This window comes from Camponotus vicinus, unplaced genomic scaffold, assembly GCF_025532165.1.
Source record: "Camponotus vicinus isolate PSW18456_S1 unplaced genomic scaffold, iyCamVici1.0 SCAF_1, whole genome shotgun sequence".
NCBI lineage: Eukaryota > Metazoa > Arthropoda > Insecta > Hymenoptera > Formicidae > Camponotus > Camponotus vicinus.
Window position 1 is genome coordinate 2,938,225 of NW_028141945.1, and position 21,791 is coordinate 2,960,015.

The 21,791-nt window shown below is 27.2% G+C and overlaps 1 protein-coding gene across 9 annotated transcripts; it reads left to right on the forward strand.

The window, feature by feature from the left end:
* Positions 1 to 756: 756 nt before the first annotated feature.
* On the forward strand, positions 757 to 21,390 carry Stac (C2 and C2B_Munc13-like domain-containing protein staccato). 9 transcript variants are annotated; one of them, XM_083088823.1, is made up of 19 exons: positions 757 to 1,135; positions 5,534 to 5,686; positions 6,655 to 6,898; positions 14,400 to 14,564; positions 14,690 to 14,868; positions 15,259 to 15,303; positions 15,381 to 15,540; positions 15,933 to 16,456; positions 16,674 to 16,826; positions 16,910 to 17,047; positions 17,133 to 17,324; positions 17,432 to 17,726; positions 17,912 to 18,270; positions 18,417 to 18,606; positions 18,683 to 18,989; positions 19,387 to 19,467; positions 19,996 to 20,119; positions 20,210 to 20,403; positions 20,713 to 21,390. In XM_083088823.1, exons 1-19 carry the CDS (start codon positions 1,035 to 1,037, stop codon positions 20,805 to 20,807), a joined length of 3,699 nt encoding a protein of 1,232 aa, XP_082944949.1. In that variant the 5' UTR covers positions 757 to 1,034; the 3' UTR covers positions 20,808 to 21,390. The 9 variants fall into 9 exon arrangements, with proteins under 9 accessions (XP_082944949.1, XP_082944959.1, XP_082945011.1 ...); XM_083088833.1 differs by having other exon boundaries at positions 758 to 1,135; positions 5,512 to 5,686; XM_083088885.1 differs by lacking the exon at positions 19,387 to 19,467 and having other exon boundaries at positions 758 to 1,135.
* The last annotated feature ends 401 nt before the right edge of the window (positions 21,391 to 21,791 follow it).

Here is a 21,791-nt window from a genome sequence, read left to right on the forward strand (position 1 = left end):
TGATTAGATATATCATCATATCAGAATGTTATCTAACAATTGTTAATATTTGTAAGAAAAATATTTTTCATGTAAATTTATTCATATTTTGAATGTATCATATTGATAGTTTTGCTACAGTAAATTTTGATACAGACAATACGCATTATACGTATATAGTGCATTATATAGTGTGTAAAATGCGTACAAATTATATTTTTTGCATTGATGATCTCCGTCGATATTAATTCTATATATGTTCAACAAAGAGGTAATATAACAGATGATATCATCGAGATGACAAAGAAACTCCGCGAATGTTGAGTCATTTACATCTGTGCGTCTTGTGACATAAAATGTTATTTAATTAGCCTAATATCGTACGAAAGTGATAAGATAAGATAATAGATGAAAAACAAGATAATTAAATTAAATAAACTAAGCAAATATTTTTCATACGCGCGCTAATGTAATTTCTTCGTATCATTTTTATTTAAATATTGAAACAAAAAAAAGCAACATAAAATCAGGATTAATTTTTATTAATATTAACTTTAATTTAATTAATTCTTTGTTAATTCTCAGAACGCAAAAAGAGAGCATTCTTATAACAATAAGATGTTGTAAAATTAAAATTATTTAAATATATATAAAATACACAGTTTTGCTATGCACGACGGGTAAGAAAAGAACGTTTCTGTGGCTTGACAATAGGTGCCATCTACAGGGCGATCAAAAAGTACATGTGACTGGTGAGCTCTTATTTGCGAATAAGGAACGCTTGCTAGTCACCTGTATTGCTCTTAACACCAGCCGGCATCTTTTCGTTGCAAGACACACTCTAATTTCTCTCGTATACGAAAAATCGATTATAGCAAGGAATGTTTTTGTGAGTGCGCGTTTTTTTTGGTATACGTGTACACAAATATTTTGCGCAAATTTCATACGGTCAACAAAATAATCACATGTGTAAAATAATATGGTACATTTTTGGGGGAATGCTGGATTGCATATAAATACTTTCTAATTGAAAACGAAGAAATTGAGCTGCGAAGATGGACGAAGAAATTATGTGGAAAGATTTTTATCACAAGATTGTAGAAGAAAAATTGGCAAAAGAGAATCAGGAACAAGAGAAATCGGAGCATGAGATAAGGTAAATTAACGTCAACTACGTGTGATCATTTCTTATTATATGTTTTTACTCGATCTATATCTTGTACTTTGCTGTAAGTTTTCCGCAAAACATATATGCTCTGAGAAGAAAGATACAGAAAATGTCATAATTTTGTAAGAGAAATTATAAAAATTATTTGTTAATAAAATATAAAACCTGATCTCATATACATATATATACACAAATATACATATTAAAAGTCTATTTAATATCTATTTAATATGCATATTAAGTCTATCTATTTAATCTATATTAATAATATCCATTTTTATATAATATAAACACATATATCTGAGAATAAAATAACATTTTTACAGAGAATATTACTTCAAGTATGTCAAAATCTTGAAATATTTTAAAAATGTAATAACAAATATATTTAAAAAAATATTAAACTTTCCACATGTAAAGAAATATATTTATAAAATTTTTAATACAATTTATTGCTAACATGACAATGATATTGACAATACACATTCATAACTTCAGAAAAATCAAAATTTTATCGATTAGATGTAAATTATGTAAATATATATTCCAAAAATATTATTATATCATTGTAATAATTTTAAGAGAAGCAAGAAATGAACTTATTGTATGTGTATATGTATGTGTGTGTGTGTGTGTGTGTGTATCTGTATGTTCGTGACATATTTGGCACGAAACTCAAAGTCAATAGCAGTTCTGTATGTATGCTCATAATTTTCACGTTGATGATAACGTCCTGTGATAAATTAGATGAATGCTCTTAACTCATCGATGTAATATTAAATTAAATTGTATATAAGCAGACGCCTGTAAGATCTATTAATAGAATGAAATCAACATGAGGTGGTTCAGAGTAGGGATTAAGTCTGAGCTCTATACCTATATGTAAAATAGGTGTGCCTATATATATATCCCACAAGATGTGCAAGGTCGTTGTGATGTTATATGATTCATAGCTTTCAACGTCTTTGTGAGAGATAATTAACTACAGACGTCACGAGAGACATGAAATCGATCATCTGTAAAGGAATTTAGTCAGGTGTAATTCGATTTTATCGACAGAAATGACTTATTAATGTGTTATGAATTGTTTCCAGTATAAAATGATACTAATAGATAAGATTTCCCTGCTCCGATTTTGATAAAATTTTACAGGCATGCAGCACTTACTAAATGTTCTAGTAAATGTACTTGTGACGTTCAAAAATTTTATCAAAATCGAAATAGGCTAGTCTAGCCGGAATAATTACAAAAGAAAATCATATATATATAAATTATATATTATACATATTAGTTATCTCTTAAATAATCATATATACTAATTATCTTAAAATAATAATGCATTAATCAATAAGCGTAACCTTGCGCTTATTTCTATTTTTACAATATTTCCCACGGTTTCCAAAAGATTGAATGATATTGTGGCGAAAATACCGCGGACGTCACATTGAAATGACCGAGGGAATTTCCTGGTTTTCTCGATGATTAAGAACGACTTGATAAAGAAGGGGAAATTCATTTTAAATCACCGCTCTAGGTGAATGGCCCGTTCTAGATGAAACGTAAATCGTCTTGAAATGTAAATTAATTATTTGATACTATCTTAATGAGTTTCAAAATTGCATACATACATATATATAATAAACATCGCTAATCTTTGAAATAATCATCGAATACTTCGGTATTTATGAGATTAAAACAATGCAAATTTTTCTCAAGTGAAGTTTTATATATGGCAACAATATGAATTATATATTTTATGCAACGTAGATTTTGAGCATAATAAGATCATCATTTTAAAACTCATTATAAAATCTAACATTTTTATTTGCTTGTAAATTACTAGAAGTACACAAAATGTTATTTAAACATTTTTAAGAAAATTAAATTTGATAAATCTTTTTCTTTTTTAAAAATATATAATTAACAATTATTAATTAATATATTAATAAATGTATTAATAAACATAAACATACGGTAAATATTGTATCGATTTTGAAACAGAAAATGATCACGTTCCTGCCTGGAAATTCGAGGTCATTTATATCATTAAAGATTGCCTTCGGCTTACATCACATTAAACCTTGCGCTTATTATTTACAAAATAACACTTCAGTTTCATTATAATGCAACATTTAAAGATCGGTCTAACAATGGTTAAATTTAACAATAAAACGAGTGAACCATTTATAGTAAATAATAAACATGTTATTTAATTTTTTCCAACAAATTTCTATTAATAATATTGTAGATTTATAGCATTATTTTGTCTCAATTTTACACAGATTATAGATGAACTATAAATTCATATCAAGTATAATGCAAATTGTGGTTTGCGATTAATCGATTAATATTAAAATCGATTATGAAAAACAATCAAATTGAACTATTTAACTTTCAAGATTACAATGTCATAAGAACTTAAAAGTAGATGACAAAGAAGAATAAAATAAGATTGCATAAACGTGCGTTTTTCGAACGACAATCGACCACAAAGTATCCAACTGGCATGCGATATCATGAATCACTTCGTTCTTGAGTTAAGAATAAAAGAGGCTCAACAAGACGCAATGCATTGCTTCAAAAGAGAAAACAAAACAGCAGTGACGCAAATGAGCAAACATCTCTTTCCTATTCTTTTTGCTTCGTAATTCGGGAACGTACTTCCCGTTTCATTTTTCGCAGAAAAACTTAAACAAATTGTTCTCAATATGATCCGATTAATTGGAGATCATGGTATATTTTTTAACTGTTTTTCATTCTTTTTAATATTTTTTTAAGAAAAATGAAAAATATTTTTAAGAAAAATGTACGTTTGGTTAAAATTATTTAATTGATTAACTGAAATAATTCAAAAAGATTTTTTCTTTCTTTTTTCTGTTATGCGTAAATTGTTTCTTATAATAAATTTAAGTGATTAGCAAACAAACGAATTCTACGTAATACTTTAATACATGTTATGATTTGTGTTTATCCTTTAATCGCAAAGCTCGTTTATCTGTGCATAATTTACATGCGCTTTGATTTTATAACAGTTGTTAGCATAATGTATTCATAAGTGCTAAGAAAATGTTACAAAAATGGAAAGTAATATTTAAAAATAAAGTGTATTATATAAAATGGCATAACAAAATATAATATATAATATATAATATATATATAATAAAATAAAATAAATTAAAAATGTCATATACTGTAATTTCATGCAACTAAATATTAATCTTATCAAAATTTTTTAAATATTTTTAAGAAATGCATTGTTATAATATTATAATTCAATTTAATTTATTCAATTTATTATAAATTCATTATCACATACTTGATTATGCAATATGCTACATATGAATCCTATTTACCAATACATAACAAAGGAAAGATAATTTAAATTTAATATATTAAATATCACATAGTACATGCACATTTATTGTCATAATAAACTATTATTTTCTTTCAAGCCAGTCTCGTCAACTTACGTAATTCTAATTACATCTCTATCGCAAATTATTTGTGTAATCAAATCCCAGGCAACATGTTAGTATATCTTACTTGCTAATCTGTTATCTGTTTCCCAGTCAAATTCAATACTCAGTTTGCAAAGGAACAGAATCCGGTATTTTATCAGTGTATTGAAACTGTTCATATAAATCTAACGAGCCAGTTTAATTTCACAGAATCTGTAAATTATAATTTGCGACTGTGGGAATCTCATATAACTCATGATACATGTGGGATTCCGGTTACGTAGAAAAGTAATTAAGTTCCGGCTTTTATATGATCAAGCTATAACATTGTGACAATCAGTGTGAAAGAAGTCGCGAAACGAGAACATACATAGCTCAAGAAAGATAATTTAGTGATTTGAAAAAAACAATCCAGTTTACAAAAATGTGAGCAAAAACGTCAATTCACTGTCAAATTCATTTACTATATTTGATTTTACATGTTAAATAGCACGTTAAAAAAGTTTTTTTGTGACATTTGCTGCGTGATATTTACTACAGTGCATTATATTGTCTCTTAAAAAAAGTTTTGTCTCCGCAACAAAAATTTATTATCAAAGTGAAGTTGAATAGTGAAGTTAAAGTGCGAACGTGTATATACTATAGGAAGCATTCGAATTTATCGTGAAATTTGTAAACTTTTCATAATTAAATTTTGTAAGATTTTATTCTTTAACGTAATAAACGCATAAACGCATTTTCTATTTAATTTCAAATTAGACAAATCTTACTGCTTATTGTTAGTTGAAAATCATAAAAAAGTTAGAACATTATAAAATAAAAATCAAGAATAACAGTAAATAACAAAAATATTTTTGATCTAATAACGTAATGTATTTTTTTTTATCTTACGTAATTTTTCGTTAGACGTGTTGTGTTTTTGCTGAAGGATTAAGAAAATGGCACACTTTGAAAAACTGGACGAAAAACATCCATATTATGCGATCGCTGCTATTCGAATGTCTCAAAAACCGGAAGCAAAAGAAGTAACTGTCGCAAGATTTTATTGGAAATTTGCCGCGTACAACTTTATTACTAAAAGGTGAAACGAGAAGATTTACATTTGTGCGCAATTTGTGTGGAAAAGCTTACGTTGCGTTTTAGTGCAGTAGCATTGTAATGTTTTTTGCGAACCACGTGCTCTTGTAAAACCACGCTTTTTAACGATTTCTGCACACGCGCACACATTTTTGCCCAAATTTGAATTTTCTAAATTTGAATTTTCCAAATTTTCCTATATTTTTTCTCATTTTATTTTCTTAAAAACAATATATTTTAAGTTTAATATAAGTATTTCATTTGCAAATTATTTTTTCTTTGAATGGTCTTAATAGAAAAATATCAAAATATTAAAAGTGCTATATAATGTATCTTCATATTTATTTATTTTATTGCACACAATTAATCATATATCATATACCATATATCATATATACATTACAATATGCAGAAGTATTGAACGCTAAATTTATTTCTTAAATGTATCACTCTCTCTCATCGAACTCATTATATGTAAGCGCATTATATGTAGAATATTCCCTTAATGTTTTATTTATTGTATGAATAAAAAATATATATATATATATATATATATATATATATCTTCCCCTGCTTATAACGTTATAAAAAATATCTCTTATTTTAAACAAAAATATTTAGATAAAATATTAAACATTACTTTGGCTCTCTTATATCTTGATAGCAAAGTATATTTTATGTTTTTAATAATTTATAATTAAATAATATATATTTATATTTTTTATGTGATTTAAAAATATGACAATTATACAACTATATTTAACAAGTATAAATTTCTTATATTTTAATATTTTAATTAAAAAATAAAAAAAATTTTATTTTTATATGAGCAAACACTAATATATCGACAAAATACAAATAATCTTATATTATTTTAATAAAATAAAATATTAAAAATTAAAATATAATTAAACTATTATCATTATTATAATCTGAATTAACTATAATTTGAAAATATTTACATATTTTTAGGGTTCAAGAATCAGATGGCAGCTTTTTCGAAAATCTCGGCACACTGCTTGCAGAAAAAGTTCGCGCTCAAGAACAAGCAGAAGGCCCGCTTCCACAGAAAAAGGATGAAACGCAAGAAGAAGAAGATTCCTTAAATGAGGAAGACAACGTCGATGAGCCAACTGAAGCTCTGCTGGAAACTGACAGCGACAGAGATGAAAACGAGCTTGCTCAGAATTTCTTTGCCGAATCAATGGGATTAAACGTGAGTGTTAAATATTTTATATTATTACTAATAAAAAAAGCGATACAAAAAATAAATTAATACTAAACTAATATAATAATAAATATTTTAAAAATGAACTTTTTTGTATATATATAATTCTTTTTTAATTTTTTACTCTTAAATAATGATAAAATATCACATAGCAATTTTATCTTACTTCATAGCACAATTATATATTTTTATAAACAGTCGCGTTATTTTTCTAATCTAATATATAAGAAATTTATATATCTTACATATAAGAAACTTATTATCTCTTATGTATAAAAAACATCACAATTTATAAAATTAAATTGCTTAACTCAGATTTCTCTTAAATTCAAGCGTAATGCCCAAGATGTATAATTCGCAATTAACATTAGAAGATTAACAAATCTCTTTTTAAAGAGGATATTATTTTGCATCTTATTTTGAGATTTTAATTTGGGATAGCTTATTATATTGCAAGTTATTAATGACTACTTTCGGCAAGAGAACAAATTTTTACGCGTTAACGCCACAGAGTGTTGTCTGAAAATACTTCGAGTAGCTCCATACCGCATCCTTTACGTCAATAGATAACGGATGGTCTGTTCAAGATCGAAATGGCTCTTTACTGTCTGTAATGCTTGCGCACAGCAGTCGAAAGAACTTTTATACAACGCGTTATATTCACACCGTATGTAATTCAAGACAGATTCATCGACATGGGAAAATAATTTTAAACAGTAACTGCATTAACTGTGTGTGAAATTAAATTACACCAAAGAAATCTAGCGCATTTGACATTCATAATTTATATCTACATCTATTCATAATTTATATCTTTATATCTATTATATTAATTAACAATAATAAAAACAAATTATTAGAGAGTGTTTCTTATAAAAATGAGAAAATCACAATTAAAAATAACATTTGGCGAAACAATTTAAAAATTAAAATTAGATAAATTTTAAAATAGTTGTAAATATTAAATGATGAATAATAAATCTCGTAATTTTACCGTTAAATTCATAAGTATGCATGATAAGCTATTTTACATGTCTATTATAAGAGAACTTTTACATATTTCCTCCGTAGTTACAGCATAATGTCAACTTTTTCTATTTATGATACATATTCATGATTCATAGACTCCTGTTTGTTAAATCGAAACTTCATATTTCCCGTATATTGCTGTATGTCCTGCCACGTGATTGTATATAACGATCGGTAACGGTATTGATTTTTCCAAAGGTCTCTCAGTCCGGAATGAAGGGTAGTCGAAGTTAGACGTTCCCTTAGGTGTTACACGAAATGCTTTTCTTTGATAATATAAATTTTAGCGCTGAATTTGTTTAATTTAACATGAAGTAATGCGTTTAATCAAATTTGACGAACCACTTTTTACTAAAAGCGAGGAAAAAGAGAAAAAATGCGTAAGTCTGAAATCAACTAAGCGAATTTACACATTATATATTGTCACTCTTGCACTCTATCTTAAATTTATATACGTTAATATGCTGAATATTTGTGTAATACGTACAATTTGTATTAGATGTCATAGAAAAATATTTTATTACTTATAATCTGTAATCACACATGAATAGTTTGACTATAAAAGATTAATATAATCAATATATCCTTTCATACATTTCTGTAATTTGTTTTGCGTGATGTCATATGCGATAAAATATAAAATATTCTAATAAATTTTCATCGATTTAAGAATCAGTCGTTGTTCTACAAGCTTAAAGTTGAACTTTGATACAAAATAATGATCAACAGTTAAAATGTTGCACATCACACGCAATAAATTCTTAGTCAATCAAATATTTTTATGCTCTTGAGAAAAAAATAAATAATTATAAAATTTATTTAAAAATTACAACATATAAATAATATATAAGATATATTATAAAAGAAATTCAGAAATATATGCTATTATATTTATTGAACAATATATTCTTTCTCTTTTTCTTGCTATCTTTGATTATAAGTGATTTGCATTTATATGATTTGATTATAAAATATATACGAAAGTGTCGGTCTCAAGTGAATAGTTTCAATATGTAATACAATTATACATTCACACGTGCATCCTCCATACAGGGTGTTATGCTTAATCGAGTAGTTAAACTCAATCTGAAATGAGATCCACGTGTCTGCGTTAGCAAATGCACAACGTACAAATACACTACCACTAAGTCTTCTAGTCGACGATTCTGATCCGTCGGTCCATCTATTCCTGGCAGTGTGGTGCTCGCCTCCGTCAAGTTCCTGTCTTGTCTTCTCACGCCGATTATCCTTACCACCTCTTTTAGCCTTATCGCTAATTACTATAATTTAATTAACTGGATTATCAAATACCTTCAAAATATATTTTCCTGCAGAAGTTCTAAAACAAGAAAATATAAATGTATTTGCGCGTTTTCATGGTTAATGTGTGGATAAGTCAATGAAAAAAGTAGCAAACTATTCTTATTCGTTTTACATTTGTTTTAATATCTGAAAAGATTTTTGGTGTTTTTCAAGAAATGTGTATTCTAAAATTGAATATAAATCGGTGAAATAGAGTTTAATTTGTTATGTGTTGTGTGATTTTGTGTCCCAGAGAAGAGTAAATGTCATTAGAATAATTGCAAATATTTTACTAAGAAAATTTTACATTTTTTTCATATCTTAAATAACATTTTTAATATAAAAGTAAATTATGTTTAATTTTTATTAATAAGCATTATCATCGGTACATGTAAGAAAATTAAAATTAAATTGGAATAAAAACTAAAATTTCGATAAAGATTAAAAAATTATTTAAAAAATAAAAAAAGATAATTTTAATAAATATTAGTATAAAACAATATATAATACAATATAATAAAAATATATAATATATAATAACATATAATAAAAAATATATAATTCTCATTTATTATATGCGTGCAAAAATTTAAATATAATGTTTCTGTAGCTTCTATTCAGTTACAATGTTAATGTAATTAGAAGTACTTCAGTTTTTAGTATTTGCTAAATCGTAAAAATAAATCGCTACTCGGAAAACTGGGTTGGACTGCTTTTTCTTCTCTTGTCCAATAGCCTTTAAAACTGGCAAATTGTCAGAGACAGTTTAAAAACGAATCGAATCGTCACGTGGTGTCGTCACGCGAGTCTCAATATTTATAGTTATCTATTTTCATTACTACCAATTTTTTTGTATATGAATCAAATGCCTTTCGTTATTATATAATTTCAAAGCATTTTTGCATATATGTATTCGTTATTATGTAATTTTGGGACATTTTTACATATGTTTCACGGTAAAAATAAAAATAATATACTATAAATAAAATTCAAATTCAAATTTAAAAATTCAAATTTATTAATATTGTGTAAAGTAATCATGATTATTATGACATTGTATACATAATAATAAATATCTTACCTCGTCGAAAATTAGAATTGATAATAAAGTGAGCGTAGAGTTAGTCCAGTCCAAAATTACATAATTCTATGAAAATTAGAGGAGAAGAACGCAATAAGAAGGACAAAAGCATGTAGTACATACATTCATGCTATGTAGTACATACATTCATTCTATTTATCATACAACGGGTGTCTCGATATGCCTTGATGACCAATGAACTAATTGTCAGTATATCAACTTTCATTGGACGTAATTGCGCGAACGTATGAACGCATTGTGGTTACACTTGTTCTATAGGTCACTCTAAACGGGATACGACACAGTTCTTTTGTGTCCAGATTTGTTATGCATTTTCAAACTGTTTAAATACATAAGGAAATATGATCTTCTTTCTCTAAAATGTACATATATGTACATCTTTTTCTTGCCATAAAAAACATATAAAATAGAAAATTAATAGAAAATTATTAACGCATATTAAATATTTTATGATATTGTTTACTTGAAGGAAGTTGTTTTCATCAGCAAATTTAACCGTGAAATATAGAGTATAGTCTAAATCTCACTGTCAGAGTCAATTACACTTGGCAACTATAACTACCAGTGGACACTGATCTTGAAGGTTGTGTTCCGAATTCTGGTCTTTCCACAAACAGAATTGCTGTCCTCACAATCTTCATTAGAAATTAAAAGTTCCCATGTAAGAAGCAGAATAAGTAAAAAAAATTACATTATATTTTACAACTTAAAATAGTAGCATCTTGATAAGAAATTTATAAGTATAGCTTATTATTGCCAATGTCCTAATTTAATTCGTAATTCTTTTTGATTAATAATTTGTAAAAATTGCATAAGATAGATTTTTTATATATATCCAATTTCTTTTATGTATCAATGTATTATATATGAAACATGCTCAAGATATTCATAATATTATTGACTATTCCAAAGTTTGTTATAGTAAGTCTGTGGGAATATAATTTATTTAAGAAGTATCTCTTTTTAAAATCATTGGCATGGAATCAGTTATTTTAGGAAGCATGTATTTACGCATTATCGATCCTCTATCTGCGAAAACGATAAGGAACATTAGAAGGTGTTAGAAAATTGCAATTACAATAACAGTATAAAAAATTCAGTATTATACAGGGTGTCCCATTTTAATGTCCCACCCCAAATAATTTTCTTATTTTTAATTTTAGAAAAAGATGTTTCAGACAAAAGTTGTATGGTTTCAAGGGGGACATAAGGTGGTGTCATTAGTTTGACCTTGAATAGTTGCTTCAAGGTCACGTAAAGGTCACCTTCAATTTTTTAAATGAAACCCCTTACTTTCTATTGCATATTCTTGTAGCTTATTTCGAGAGCTTTCCAAAACACTATAATTAAGTACCTTTTCGTTAATTACTTTTTGAGTTATGAGGCTTGAAATAATTTCTTAATTTTACATAAACCGTAAAATATCTTGTAAAATATTCATTTTTCGATTATCTTACCTTAATACTTTTACGTACAAAATAATGAGAGGGATCAATTGGTGTAAAGAAAACACATAGTTGTTTTTAAGGAAAAATATGTAATTTGCAATTAACAATTCCATATTTTTTCTTAAAAACAACTATGTGTTTTCTTTACACCAATTGATTCCTCTCATTGTTTTGTACATAAAAGTATTATGGTAAGATAATCGAAAAATGAATATTTTACAAGATATTTTACGGTTTATGTAAAATTAAGAAATTATTTCAATCCTCATAACTCAAAAAGTACTTAACGAAAAGATACTTAATTATAGTGTTTTGGAAAGCTCTCGAAATAAGCTACAAGAATATGCAATAGAAAGTAAGGGGTTTCATTTAAAAAATTGAAGGTGACCTTTACGTGACCTTGAAGCAACTATTCAAGGTCAAACTAATGACACCACCTTATGTCCCCCTTGAAACTATACAACTTTTGTCTGAAACATCTTTTTCTAAAATTAAAAATAAGAAAGTTATTTGGGGTGGGACATTAAAATGGGACACCCTGTATAACAGTAACGCATTTGTTGCAGTTTTCATACTTTTTTTAATTTAGTAAAACATATACATTACTCATTGATAATTAATAATATAATGCAGTATTTACTAACAACCTAAAATTTATCACAACGGCTAAAATTTATCTGTTTTCTTAAAATATGCGATTAACTTGTTTTCACTCTAATAAATCGAATAAATTTTTCATCCATTATCTAAAAGAGAGAGACACTGCCAAATAAACTTTACTTTTTAATATTACACACAGTAGAAACAGATCAAATAATTCATTTTTTAAACTTAATTATAATTTTAATATTAAAACAACGAATTAAATAAATAAACTATATTCCCACGGACTTGCTGTAACACAAACTTTAATGTTAAAATAAAGAGATACAATGCAATGAGAATTTCATTTAATTCCGATGATCTTATCCCAAGTTTATTATTTGACGTAATCGTGCACGCTCGTATTAGAGCTACTGATATCGATTAATTTCAAAATATTACGATTTATGCACGCTACGATCGATTGCGATCGTCGATTATGCATACATACGGTCAAATATGCGACGACTCATCGTATTATCGATAAGAAAGGTCGTGGTCATCGTAGAAGTTCATCTTTGACTGCGTTTAATGCCAGAACGAAATTCGTCGATCATGCGTGCGATAAATCGGCTCTTTCTCTCTACTTTCAATAATACATAAATAATACATAAAACGCTTTCGGAAAACAAAAGTTTTGGCTAAAGTAAGTTTATTATTAAAGTATTTTTATTATTCTCTAATAGATGTGATTACAAGAGTCATTCTGCGGTCAATTCTTTATCCTCACGCAAGATTCGAATGTGTCAGTGTGAACAAGTTCGACGTCTGATTGAGGGCAGAATCGTTGATGCATAAACGTCATTGTTCTTAGATAACAATATGATCTTCTGTCTTGAGTTTCCGCGGGTCATTGTCGTGTCGCTCTAGATTCCTCTTCTCTAGATCTGCTGTTCGTTATCGTCGTCGATATCGTTCAAGACAAATCGTCTAAGAAAATTGACAGCGTATCGTTCATTAACGAAACAATTACGATTTGATGTGACAATGACTTTTTTAGATACATATTATGTGTATCATGAAAAAACTGAACATATAACTCAATGTGACTACATAATCGTTTGTGTGATTCTTGTGAGTTTTGTATATAAGTTCAGAAAGTGATAAAATAGCTATGAGATTCAATATGGTGAGCACAAATCCGCCCATAGGGGCGATTACCCTCAATCGTATGAGAAATACTTTTTGCGGAGTGCCAAAAGCTGAAATTGAACGTAGAACCAATGCACTCTTGCAATCCATGACGGTGAGTTTGATCATCGACTATCTGGTTGTGATGAAAAAAACTCGTAAAATTATATAATGTCTTCCCAGAAAAGTCAAATATGAAAACTTCCAGCGCAAGTTTTTAACTTTTATATTCCTCTCTTTCCTTTTTTATGTTCTTCCTTTTTCTTCTTATTGTATTTATATTTATTTTATCTATATGTTTTTGCATTCTAATTCTTTTATAATTTTCGTAAAAAAAATTATTAAAATAAGTTAGTTTCGTGTTACTTTAAAATTATTAATCACAAGTTATAACTCTCTTTCAACTTGAATTATAATAATTTTAAAAATTCAAATATAGTTTATGTGATATATTTCGACTTTTTTCTAATTTTACGTATATTATATATTATGATAAATTATGTAAAATTACTTTTCTATTTTTGTGTGATTATAACTATTATCTTAAAAATATAAATATTTTTATTAAAAACTCTGTACTTTAATTCGCAGATTTTAACAGAGCTTCGAAAATAACGCGTTCGAAACTGCTCATATTATCGACAGATTATATTTTGTCATAACATATAGTTAGAAAATTCAATAGCAAGATTTATGTGAGGTTCAAGTTGAACAAAATAAAACACATAAATTAGCTGTTAATGATAATTGATAAAGAAATATCATACCATTATATATATGTATGTGTTTTGCTTCTTCTTTGTAATTAATATTATACATGATGTACTGTTTATAGATCGAAGAGCTTTATGCTGCACTGTTGTATATGATCCAACATCAGATTGGCTTCGACGTTTCCAGAGAGTGTAGTCAAGAAACTCTTTTGAGCCATTTACAAAATGCTTTTAAAGTCGATAATGAGACACACGAAAGAGTGTTGGAAGAAACAAAAAATCTCGAAGTAATTATTTTTACAATTATTTTGACAGAGAGATAGTATATAAGATAATATATATTTAGTATATATTTTATATATATTTATATATATTTTATATATATTTAATAATTTTATTTTTCATGTTTTAGCCACCAGAATTGCATCTGAATGTTGAAGTGATTGAAGCCAAAGAACTAGTCTCTAAAGATTCTAACGGCAAAAGTGATCCTTTTTGTGCCCTTTATCTTGAATCAGCTCCGACCAGAAGATACAATACTGCTGTGAAAACTTGTACACTCAGTCCAATTTGGGAAGAACATTTTGAATTGTGAGTAAAATATTTATTTTTTTACTTTTGTAAAGTATGATAAAGATATTTATACAAATTAAATTACATTTTTGAAATTTAATATATAATATTTTGTTATTAAATTTTTGACAAATTCATTAATATTAAAAAAAAAAGTATGCAAGGATATACGAAATGTTCTAAAAATAATAATAAACTTCTATGCATGAAAATATATATTGTTAATATATATATATATATATATATATATATATATATATATATATAAAATGTTCTTTCAAAGTTAGTAAATTACTTACTACGTGTTTAGGAAAAAATAGTCAGTCTAAATTTTATCTTGTAATTTAAAAAATTTGTATTAAATATAATTGAATTGAATTTTATATATTTTCATTATTTATTATTTAGACCATTAGAAGATCCTGAAAACGACATCTTGTGCCTTGAAGTATGGTAAGTTATATAAGTGCTTATATAAAATGTGTGTATTATTATTAATAGTTATAATTTTAATACAATGCCAATTTCAGGGATTTTGATGCTGCCGAAACCGTGCCTGAAAAAATGAGCAAAGTTAAAGATGTTAAAGGTGTTCGCGGATTAGTTAAGCTAGCCAAGGAAATTGCAGTAACAGCTACGACTGGTAGTCATGATAATGAATTCATTGGTCGATGTCGAATACCATTAAAGGTAATCTTTAATTAATATATACATATATGTATATAATATGTTTCTGTAAAGAGTATATTTTATAAAATATATCATTTTTTAATAATACATCACATTTTTATAAGAAAAAGGGCTTATAAAAATAAATATATAATCCGCCATTCAAATTTTCATAATATATTAATTAATATACTAGATATATATAACACATACATATTTTAATTTATATGTTATTTATATAAATATACACACATATGATTAATCACCTCTTCCTTTATTAGAAGCTATGTGTTAATACTATATACAGTATTGTTTTTTAACATTATATATGTTATGTAATGTTAAAATGCAATATATATGATCTGTTTGTATTTTTAATATTAATTATATGTTCTATATTTATATATTTTTAGGACATACCATCAACGGGACATACTATGTGGTACGCTTTAGAGAAGAAGAACAAATCCAAACGCCGGGGCGTTATAAAACTTCGATTGGCTTTTAGTGCAGAACATAATGTACAAGTGGCCGCACAAGAACATCGACATTTGTTAAGAGTATTGCTACTTCATGAGATTGAGGCGGAAAAAATCGAGAAATACTGTTGGTGTGGTCGTTGGTCGGGACCAGCCGAAGCCCTCATTCTTCAGCATAGCGCTCAACGTGGTTTACTAGCTAGAAATCTCGCTTTGGCACAATGGGTGGAATACGCAAGGATTCATCAAGAGCATCCATTAAGTTTCACAGTTTTTAATAAGCTCGCGATTGATTTGCTCAGACCAATGGACAGTGGCTTATTCTCCGCCGATGAAACTAGATTATTCTGGGATGCCACCAAAAAAGTTCTGTATTCATGCTTAAACAGTATACGAAAAATTCGAAGACTGACTTTGGGGGATAAAAATGTCATGATGCAACTATCCGCTATTTTAGGGTAATTATCTAGCATTTCTACCATTTTATTAACTCTATATCATATATTAAGATGCAAATGCTTTTCTAATATTATAAATACTATTCTAGTATTAAATATTATTAAATGATATATGTGTCTTTACTGATAATAAACTTAATAATTTAATATAGAAAAATATTCCAAGAGAGATAAATAAAATCTTTATATAAATTTATTTTATTATTTTATTATATAGGATATTATCATCCATATCCGCTCTGAAAGTTCCTGAAGACATTGACCTCTTTCCGGTCAAAATGTACTCTTGGTTTCCTCAATTTGACGAAAATGTCAAAATGGATATACTTCAAGGCTTAGAAAACACTGTTATTCAAAGCTGTGCAGAGTGGTAAATATAAAATAAAGTTATAAATTTAAATTAATTTATACTGTTTAATAAGTTTACTCAAGATACATTTTGATATATTCAAGGTTTGATTATATAGTAAGCAATAATTCACCTGAAACAGAATCGGATGAAGATGCACTTAGATATCATATTAAAATAATTCAATTGATTAGATCAGACTTACAGAAAGCTATCGAAATTTATGACAAGTTATTCATAAAGTAAGTGATTAAAAAAACGCGCAGAGTAAAACATAATCAATAAAATACGAATAGTATAATAAATATTAATTACTAATTTTTTTAGGAAAATCAATATTCCGTATGCAAGACTGTTGTATGTTGCGTATGAAAAGAGAATCAGCGATATGTGCATGATTATTATAGAGGATGTATGTGCCAGATTAAAACGAATTGAAGTTGATAGCACTGACAACGCAGAATTAAATTTAGGCACAACTTTGTTTGAGCTTTATCTTACACTTCAAAGATATGCTGTGTAAGTCTTTATAATTTTGCAAAATTTTTACATTTTTATTCTTTTTTTTGTAATATCGATAATTTTAATCAATTCACTCATTTAATCATCGATATATTAATTAACAGACTTGGTCAGGTACTTTGTGCCGAAGGACAGCTGGAGGATATGAAGATACAAAAATATCACGAGTGGTTTCGAGGTGGTGTCGCACATTGGTTGGACATCGCAGTATACAAAGCACTTAAACGCATTGACAGAGCGGTCGAGATTGACTCTTTGCAAGCAGTGGACAATAGCGTTCAGTATAGTTCGAGCGCCGTGGATACATTAACAACTTTCTATCAGATCAAGGTCTTTTGGACACAGCTTGCATGGCCAGATATTGAAGGTTCCTATACATTTATAGCAAAGATCATTGATGTAAGTTTCAAAATTTTTCTACCTAAAGTTTAATATAATTAACGTAATATATAATATGCTTATTAATAGAAAATATATAATTAATAGGAAAAAAATATGTATACATTTTATTTATATTAACAGATAAAAAAAGATCAATAGAAATTTTAAATATAATTTATAATAATAATAATTGTTTGTCCCAGGACATTTGTAAATGTTCCATTGCATATGCGGATAAGATGGCACAAAAAGCAGAACTGACAACGGAATTAGAGCAACTCTCGCAGAGTAGCGTTTATGAAAAGAAATTTACAATATCAACAGCCTGGTGTTTTGCGATTAATAACATAGATTATATTAGAACGTCGATTGCACCACTAGCCAAAGATTTAGGGCTGCAAGAAATTGTAGAGGCTTTAGGGGAACACAAGACTCAAGAAGAGGCTGATCGTTGTCGACAGACTCTTGAACTTATTATTGATAACGCCACAGATACTGTAAAGAATAAGATCATAGAGTTGTTGGAAGTTGTAGCTAACAAAATGGCTCCTGCGATGAATAGGTACGTCAAATATTAAGAAGTTTATTACCTTCTTTATATCAAATAATAATTTTTGTTAATTTATAACGAAATTTGTAGCGCAACTTATTATTTTTAATTTAATTACATTTAAGCTATTTTACTGAGAGATTTACTTGCGCTTTCAGATATCTCATGGAAGGAGCCGAATTAATTGATATGACCAGCAACGCGATGGATCGTCTACTACAGTATTTGGATAGTAATCTGACAACATTACATGATAATCTCAACGAGGATAACTTTAATAGAGTTCTCCTAGTGATTTGGGAAATCATGTCTGAGACGCTGTATAAGCTAGTCAATACTAATTTAGAAGTACATATTTATGCAAGCATATTTTTTTATCGTATTAAAGCTTTTCTTTCTCATAAAATAGCATTGTTATTTACAGAAACGACGACCGCCAGCTTTTTACTGCAACTTACATCGAACTCTTCATACGCTCATCCGATATTTTAATCTCGGTGCCGATGAAACAACGAATGTGCAAGTTTTAGAGAAGATCGAACATCTTTTAAAATTACACGGACTTGAAACTGCTGAGCTCATACATCGTTACCATCAAGAACGTTTAGAAGAACAGAAAGAAATTGAGGAACCTATTTATGGTCTTATCACTGTCAAAGCACACTTCATCGATAATTCACTGAATATACAGATTTTGAATGCAAGAAATCTTCATAGTATGGATAATAATGGTGAGCAAAATTATAATCTATAAAAAAATCTATAAAGAAATATAAAAGTTAATGCGTTGTTTGCGTGATAATATAAAATTAACGTTCGTGAAAATAACAAAAATATTATTAAACCAGAAGGAATAAAAAATGATTGAATAAATATCAAATGAAGTTTGCAGTTACGAAACGATAAATGGTTTTATAAGCGGAATATCTAATGATACAAATAATGATTAAATAATTTAAAACACACACTTATACGTTTAACGTAATAACTAGTTGGCTATAAAATGAACTTGTGTAATTATTTTCTTATCATAGGGGAGTGGTTATTTCAACTTTAATGTTTGATCGTTAGTGTAACCTATCGCGAACTTCTTTAAAAGAAAAAATGATATTTTTTTCGATTTTGTAGGCGATTTTATAGGCAAGCTGTCTACTCTTGAGCGCAAACTGCACTCAAAATCTAAACAAAGACTGAAAGAAGGGAAGACAAGTATGTAAAAGCAAGTGTAAAATCAAGTTCTCCCTCATCATTATTACATGATTCTCTATCAGATTGCCTGCTCTCGTGAAAATAGCATTTTGAAAATGCATGACTGGAACAAATTTGTATTGATATTTTATAAAAATAGAAAAATAGTCTCTTTTTTTAGTGAATATATTGTGAACTTTAGTGAATGGTCTTCCTGAGTTAAAAATCGAACACGGCACGGAATAAATTCACGTCGATTATCTGTAATCTAATCTATACATGAGGTTCTTTAAAATTATTATTATCAATAATAAATGTATGAGATAGCAAAATAATTAAACAAAGAAATTATTTTGAATATAATTAAAATTATTTAACATATGTAATGAAAATGAAAGTTAATGACCTCATCGATAAGATAGATTACGTCGACAGTGATAATCATCTTCACCGTGCATGAAGTTTCACACTGGGTTTCTTCAAATGTTTAACGGGAATATCTATATTACATATATTATATAAAATATAAGTTTATTCTGTTTATTACAGGTAAATGTGATTCCTATGTAAAGATCAAATTATTGCCTGATGAGAAATTTGCGGATATTAAAGCGCCGAAAACGCATGTGCAAAAAGAAACGCTTTTTCCTCTTTTTGACGAAACATTTAACATGTTAGTAAAAGAGTTGATTATTAATCAAGATTATTTAATTAATTATATATAATATTCTGGTATTCTCATAAAATATTTCTAACATTTTAGTATTCTTACTCCGGAACAAAGAGCCATAGAAAATGCTATAGTGGCATTTGAGATAAAAGACAAAGACTTTCTTAGATCAAAATTTATGGCTGAAGCTTTCCTACCATTTAGCGAGATTCCTGACACTGAACCTGAAACTAACTTTGCAACTTTAGAACAAGTTCATTTAAAACTTTCCCGACCAACCAAAAAAAGTAAGTATTTTAAAATAAGTCTTTTTTATTATATTTCAAGAACATTATATTTCATTAGCATTATATTTCAAGAACAATAATTCATATAGTTCATAATAGTTACTCTAATAATGATAATCATAATAGTTAATCTAATAATAATTATATTTAATATTATATTTAGTTTACTTTCATACTTAAAAAAATTTATATAAAACATGCATTTATTTACTAAATATGCATACAATTTAATTATATCCACTGCTTGTAAATTTTATATTAAATATGAATTAAATATGAAATTATATTAAATATAAAATTGATTCAAAGGTACGGATGTCGTTCACGCATTAGAGCATCGAAAAGGAGATACTCAGGCGATGGATTTCATTGCAAAACTCAACACTAAAGCAAACTCTAAATGATCTACGTGGAGCTTCGATATGGATCTACATTTGGATCATTTTCGAAAGTACTCAATGCAAAATATGTTCAAGCAACTCAGTCTATACAAAACGTATCGATGTTAATAATATAGTACGCCAGCGTTGCCTTACGAGAAGTTGCTGTAAATATTTTGTAACAAATACTTTAATCATCGTGTTAATATGACACGATGCTCTTACAATAGCATGATGCTCGCGAATATTTTAAGGCTGTGTATAGTTTCGACTACTTCTATAACTTTCGAAACAATAACCGAGTATTGCATTTTAAAACTTTAAACAGAAAACTATAAGGCTGAGTAAGTCCTATTTGCAAAAAAAATACAATACTTATAATTATTATGAATTAATAGATATTATATTGAGCAACTAATAACTAAATACTTAAAGATAGTTTTATAATAAAACTTATGCTACAATATATTGGAAATTTGAGAGAATATTTTACATTATATATGTAATATTGTTATGCCAGTAAATGGAATATGTATATAGTTTATTCATATATATATATGTACATAGATTGTCAATAATATTAAATAATTTATGTGTGTTTTTTTAATTTTTAATGTTCATATACCATCACTTTGAAATATATAATTTTATTTTATATGATCGCGCATCCTCCACGATAAATTTATATACATACACATACAATGTAAATTTAATAAATTTTTTAACAAATAAATATGTCAAAAATAACATTTAAAAAATTCTTAAATTACTCTCAAATAAACTGAACACTATTTTCTTATTTAAAAGAATACTGATAAATATATTTTTTATTTTTTGTTTAAGATTTATAAAACTTGATAATTATTTAGGAAAATAAAACAATATTACTATTATTTTTGTCAAGTATATTTATAATATCGAATCTATCTAAAAACTGGAAAAAATAATTTAATAAGTATTAAATTAAAATAATTTTAAATACTATATTATATAATATCAATTACTAGC